The sequence below is a fragment of the Carlito syrichta genome, unplaced genomic scaffold, assembly GCF_000164805.1.
Source record: "Carlito syrichta isolate Samal-C Ts95f unplaced genomic scaffold, Tarsius_syrichta-2.0.1 Scaffold307934, whole genome shotgun sequence".
In the NCBI taxonomy this organism is placed as follows: domain Eukaryota; kingdom Metazoa; phylum Chordata; class Mammalia; order Primates; family Tarsiidae; genus Carlito; species Carlito syrichta.
Window position 1 is genome coordinate 468,078 of NW_007252030.1, and position 7,043 is coordinate 475,120.

Below are 7,043 nucleotides of genomic sequence, written 5' to 3' on the forward strand. Positions count from 1 at the left end.
GCAGGTCGAGGCTGCGGTGGCCAGGAGCAGCCACTGCACTCCAGTCTGGGTGACAGAGTGAGACTCCAACTCAAAAAAACAAAACAAAAACAAAAAACAGTCCACAAGGTAGGGATGAGTGAGAGCAAAGAATTACACATTTCTACCCTGTAATAAACTCCCAGAAAATAATGTAAACATTCTAGCCTTTTGGCAAAGTAACAAAAATGTTTCTCCTAATAACCAGAAAAAAAATTCTACTTAAAGGTATAATACTGGGCTGGGCACAGTGGCTCATGCCTGTAATCCCAGCACTTTGGGAGGTAAAGACGAGAGGACTGCCTGAAATCAGGGGTTGGAGACTAGCCTGGACAATTTGGCGAGACTTCATCTCTACAAAAAATAAAAAAATAAGCTGGGTGTGGAAGGGCACACCTGTAGATCCAGCTACATGGAAGGCTGAGGCGGAAGGATCGCCAGAGCCCAGCAGGTCACGTCTGTGGTTGCCGTGGGTGTGCCACTACACTCCAGCCTGGGCAACAGAGTAAGACTCCTACTCAAAAAAAAAAAAAAAAAAAGTAATATTGTTTCTTTGAAAGTAAGCAATGAAGCTTACTCCTCCTCATATACAATCAGGCAAAATATACAAGTAAGTTTCAGGCTTGCACATCAGTTTGAGTGGGCTTCTCAGAAACTCGTATTTCCAACTGTCCCCTTACTTAGTGTCCTAGAGATTTTCTGATACTCTGGGGAAATGTATCATCGCAGGATTAAGATGAATACATAAACTTTTCTTTTGTAAAGAAGAAGAATGGCAACTGTGAAAAACAAGCTAAAAGGAGAACCCACAAAAGCCCTATCCCGACTTAAGGCAGTTCAATTTTAGGAGGAAGTGAATATTTAAGCAGCAAAATTTGTAAATCAATTCCCTAAAAACTGAAATCTGCAAACCTGAAATTTATGGAAAGGTTTTGCGAAACTCAAACTCAAGTGATACGAATTTCCATGTGTGATGGCAACTGGTTTAAATTATATTTTTAAGCCAGGCTCGGTGGCTCAGCCTGTAATCCCGTGCTTTGGGAGGCTGAGGTGAGTGAATTGTCTGAGCCCGCGGGTTCGAGACCTGTCTGGGCAACTTGGTGAGACCTCATCTCCACAATAAATCAAAAATTAGCTGGGCATGGTTGTGCGCACCTGTAGTTCCAGCTCCTTGGAAGGCTGAGGCAGAACGATCTCCGGAGCCCAGCAGGTTGAGGCTGCGGTGGCCGGAAGTGGCCACTGCACTCCAGTCTGGGTGACAGAGTGAGACTCCAACTCCAAAAAAAAAGAATATTTTTAAGCCTTTTGTACACAGAGTGTCAAGTCAACACAATCACTTGTATTTGATAGTCTAACACAAACAAACATACTGAAATGGAATTTTAGGTACAGAATTGAAATAGGAATATAATTTTCTTTGGAAAAATAAAAATTCAAGTCACTTGTGGAACTCACCAAAAATTTCTTTGTTTTCCCTAAGCTGAGATTCAGGAACAGGGACCAACCAAGCCAAGATTAATCATGAACTCACCATGCACACTGCCAAATGTCAAACTCTCACTCTGACTCCCAGGCCCTGCACTCCAGTCTGCCTCTTTAATACTGCTGGCACACCTCATCAGAAGCAGCAAAAATCATTCAGTCTGAAGACCCTTAACTTATCAGAATTCCTCCAGCAACTACAAGTGTAGTTTTCTTCTAAAAATAGCTCACATCTCACCTGTTACAGTAATAAACCTCTAAAATGCATCCACTCTGTGAAAATATAAACAGCTAACAACACTGTCATCATCATCATCTCTATAGCAAATCGAATTCAACTGTCCCAAGTCAGAGAAATCACTGACAGGGGCAAGAATGATGATTATGTCCATGGAGTAACTGTTTATCTTCTTCTGTTCTACAGAGACTCAACTCCCCGCATGTGTTACAGACCACCCTCTGGATCCGTATCTTAGACCGTTTTCATCATCACCAGATGATGTCCAAGACAGACCCACTTTTTTTTTGTCGGTCTCAGTCCGCCACTCAGGCTTGAGAGCAGTGGCCATGAGCAAGGCCATTGCAGCCCCGATCTGCTGGGCTCAGGAGATCCTTCCGCCCAGCCTTCCAAGTAGCTGGAACTACAGGTATGTACCATCACACCAGCTAATTTTTCTTGATTTATTGTAGAGACGAGGTCTTGCCAAGTTGCCTAGGCTGGTCTCAAACCCACAGGCTCAGGCAATCCTCTCACCTAGGCTTCTCAAAGTGCTGGGATTATAGGTGTGAGCCACTGCACCTGGCCAAGACCCCTGTTTTAATGAATTCCTCACTGTACTGTAGTAAGACAATGGGATGGTATGACAAACTGGTTTCATCTGAGTCACAACCTTAACTGCCCACAGGGACCAGGAAATAATCCCAAGGTGGAAGCTGGGTGTGAGACAGTGAAGAACTATGAAAGCACATTCCGTCCTGAAGGCACTCAAGTATTTGTTGATACTACAACCCAAACAAAAGCTTATCTGGGGCTGTCTTTGGCCAAAACTCCCAGGGTGGGAATTTTGCAACTCACTTCCAAAGCATATTCGACAGATTCAAAATTCAACAAACATTTACCAAGTGCCCACCTGCAGAAAGTACACATTACAATGAGATGATGCTTATCAAATGTTAATGTTGACACAAGTATATTTGCATAAAGTTGCCTTTTTACGCTTTAGATGAGATTTCAGCAAAGAGATCAGAACTATGCACAAATTACAGATCAACTCTATATTCCGGACTTAATGTACTACATAAAAGAGAAAACCACACTTATTTTGGGTGTAAAGAATATTTTATTTCAATCCTTTAATATTGAGATCAGGTATTATACATATACGCCAACTCTCAGATTTCCTTGTCCATGTCAAGGGATCCTCTAAATAAGACTAATTTTATGAAACATTCTCAGCAAATCTAGAACAATGTACTTTAGGTCAGATCCTTTGATAAGTTACCTCCTACTCACTGCCTTACAGTATTTACAAAATGAATTAATGCAATACATCATTGAGGCATCATTGAAGAATGAATCCCCTACAGATGTGGATTTGTCACCCCAATTCCTTGGCATTCGATAATGTAAGTGTCTTTGGAGGCGTCGTCTTCATCTTCTGATTTCTTCACCGTAAACTTAGCCTGAAATCAGAAGAGTATTTAGTATATATATAAAGAAGGATAGAGGAAAAAGTCATAACTCCAGCTTAATTCTATACCCCATGAAGCATGGCGTTCATGACAAACCCATAAAGAAACACAAAGATCAAATGATTCATGAGAAATTCAACAGCCTAGCGAGAAAATGTTTTATGTAAACCCAGGTTCCTGTTCAAAGGTAACATACCTGTGACGTTTTGTCAGGATATACACCTGGGGCCCATGCCACACCCAGATCAGAACTCCCAGGTGTGCAGCCCAGGCAATGGCAATTTTGAAATCCCAACTGCTGATTATAATGCACCTCCACTCCTGACAATTTTTCTAAAACATGGAACTAAAACATGGAACTAAACATTTACACTTTCATCTTGTCAAGTACCATATTACCCTTTAATTTCCCCCAATTTTTCTTGCCAAGTCTCTAAATAGACTATGGAACAAGATCTAGTTTGAAGAAGATGGGTGGGAGGAGAGGTGGGGAAGAATGTCTTTCTTCATTTCCATCAGGCTTTACCTTATATTTTTCACTTATTAATTACAAGTTGGCTTTGAAATATTTTATTTCTATCACTATATTTTAGAAACATGACTTTTTAATGCAAATGTGATACATTTTAACAAAATTGAAGTCAAAACAACTATAGCTAGGTGTGGTGACATGTGACTGTAATTCCAGCTACTCTGAGGTGGAGTACTTGAGCCCAAGAGTTTTGGGATCAGCCTGGGTAACACACTGCATTTTGAATCTGTGGCAAAAAGATGCCAAGTATAAGGTGGAGCCCAAAAAACCTGGAATTATCTTTTGGAGGGTGGGTCCTTTGTAGTACAGGGATCCCCCACGAGATAAGTGTTCTAGGAACTCATCAGTGTACTAGCTAGCATTGTTGTGAGGGGCTGCATTCGGCTTCAGCGAATTTTTTTGAAGATTCTTTCAACACATTTGCCCATTTCATGATGGGTAATTTATGAGCTCACCTGCCGACACCACGCTGAGTGTTCAGCAGTTTTTGACAAAAAGCAGCATGACCCCGTGCCCCACCCTCCCTAGTCACCTGATCACATCCCAAGTGACTTATTTTTTGTTTCCCAGATGAAAAATGTCCTTGAAGAGAAATGTTTTGCTAATGTGGAAGAGGTGAAACAAAAGACAGCAGAAGCACTAAAAGGCATCAAACTGGACAAGTTAAAAAACTGTTTTGAGCAGTGGAAAAAGCGTCTTGTTAGGTGTAGTGCATCAAACAGAGAGCACTTTGAAGGTGACTGGAGTTTAAACATGTAAGAATAAATACTCAGTTTTTATTAAATGAATTCTGGGTTTTTTGGGGTCCCACTATGTCTAAAAACAGGATTATTTAACTATTTGAAAATCATCACTATGGGGCCTTACTGGACAGTAATACTCAGATTCTTTCCCTGTCAGTAATATGTGGCAGTGTACTGACATACAGTGAACATCTGCAACTACTGTTCAATGAATACGCACTGAAATCTGAGCTAGATAATCAAATTGCTTATGTAGTTACATAACCGTGTGTGTGTGTGTGTGTGTGTGTGTGTGTAATATATTTCAAATCATAAGCATTATGTAAATATGAAACACAAGTAGCAGCTATGGAAATTACTTCTGGCCTATATGGAAACTGACTTAAAAACTACAAATATTTAGAATTAGAAGAAGCCCGGAGGGACTATCTAGCTCAAGCCTCTGATTTTACAGATAACTATCTGCATGGAGACACAGAAAGAGGAAGAAACTTGTCCTAATCACTCAGTCAAAACACAACAAAGCTGAACAAGACAGTAGAGCTACACATTCCAGTTCACAGCACTCTTCACTACGCACACACGTGGTATCTGCAGTGAACAGTACGAGTGATGCTTGGTCCCTGCTACCGAGAAGATAAATCTAAAGACACTCAGACAAGTAAGTTATACATACAACATATGGTGAGTAATCGGTGTTAACTTGCTGCTGATGCTAAATAGAATTTGCTTTCAGTTTTGATCAGTTTTTTCCTACAACTTAGCCAAAACTTATCTATGCTTTCTAATAAAAAAATATACACATTAAGAATCATACAGGGCGGGGGGAAGAATCATACAAGGCCAGGCACGATGACTCACGCCTAGAATCCCAGCACTGTGGGAGGCCAAGGTGAGAGGATTGCCTGAGTCCATGGGTTCAAGACCAGTCCAGGCAACTTGGTGAGACCTCATCTCTACGACAAATCAAGAAATTTTGTCAGTTGTAATAGCACATGCCTGTAGTTCCAGCTACTTGGAAGGCTGAAGTGGAAGGATTGTCTGAGCCCAGCAGGTCAAGGCTGCGGTGGCTGTGAGTGTGCCACTGAACTCCAGCTTGGGCAACAGAGTGAGACTCTGACTCAAAAAAAGAAAAAATCATACAAATAGGAGGAGGGCAACAGTGGCTTTGAGTCTGGTACACTTCTGTAATGCATAATTTTTTTAATTAGTGTGCATTACTTTTGGGTTTACTTATTAATTTTTTTTTTTAAAAGACAAGGTCACTCTGTCACCCAGGCTAGAGTGCAGTGGCACAATCACAGCTCACTATAGCCTCAAACTCCTGGGTTCAAGTGACCCTCCCACCTCAGCCTCTCAAGTACCTTGGACTACAGGCATGAGCGACCATGCCTGGCACTACTAGTATAATTTCAAAAAATGCTTAAGATTAGCACATTTCCTCATAAAATTATGAGTCACAAATTTTTTTATTATTTTATAAAATCACATTATAAACTATTAAAAAATTACATGTTACTACTGTGAAAGGCAAGAAATAAAGCTATATGCATTAACTATAAAAAATGCAAAAAGAAACAATAAGGAGAGGAAGGAAACATTTAAATGTCAACAGTGGTTTTACTGGCAAGGAAGAATTATGGGCAGGTTTTTTCCCTCTATTTTCTAAATTTTCTAAAATGTACTTTTTTTTTTTAGAGACAGGGTCTTGCTATGTTGCCGAGACTGGTCTTGAACTCCTTGTCTCAAGCAATTCTCCTGCCCCAGCCTCCTAAGTAGCTAAGATTAGAGCCGTGAGCCACTGTGCTTGACTTTGAAATATACATATTAATAATTTTTAAAAAATTAATCCTGTAGAAAATGTATAAGTATGAGTTTACATAGTGATAAATCCTTTTCCATTAAAAATTTTTGTCTATTCTTCTAAAATTCAGAGAACTGGTATATATTAGAATTTTAACAAATATCCTATTCTGCCAATAATCAGAAAATAAAATATTTAAAATTTTATATAAATACTTAAGTTTATAGCCAACTATGAATCCCTTGTGATTTGATGGCATAGTTCACAACAAAACATCTTTACTAACCTGTAAGGCAGAACAACACAGTGATCAAGAGCTTTCAAAGTTGGTACAAAGCCCAGCTCTGCCACTACAAAACTATGTGGTCTTGAACAATTTAATCACTTTATACTCATATGTAAATGACAATAATAATAAATAGCTACCTACAATGTTATGCAGAATAAGATGATTCAGATACACTGAATTAGTTCAGTGCCTGCCACACAGGAAGTACTCAGTAACTTATAGCAATTGTTATTACTATAAAGTTTTCTGTTTATTAAAATTTAATTTTTTTTTTTTTTGAGTTGGAGTCTCACTCTGTCACTCAGACTGGCGTGCAGTGGCCACTCCTGGCCACTGCAGCCTCAACCTGCTGGGCTCTAGTGATCCTTCCGTCTCAGCCTTCCAAAACTACAGGCGCGTGCTACCACGCCTGGCTAAGTTTTGATTTATCGTAGAGATGAGGTCTTGCCAAGTTGCCCAGGCGGGTCTTGAACCCGCGGGCTC

The 7,043-nt window shown here is 40.1% G+C and overlaps 1 protein-coding gene across 3 annotated transcripts in view; it reads right to left on the minus strand.

The window, feature by feature from the left end:
- Positions 1-2,820: 2,820 nt before the first annotated feature.
- The window catches only part of RTCA (RNA 3'-terminal phosphate cyclase), a 26,100-nt gene continuing 21,877 nt past the window's right edge, over positions 2,821-7,043 (minus strand). For all 3 annotated transcript variants that reach the window (XM_008064707.1, XM_008064706.2, XM_021715865.1), the window contains one exon: positions 2,821-3,183. In XM_008064707.1, coding sequence (XP_008062898.1) covers positions 3,082-3,183 — 102 coding nt within the window. In that variant the 3' untranslated portion in view covers positions 2,821-3,081. The remainder of the gene's footprint in view (positions 3,184-7,043) is intronic.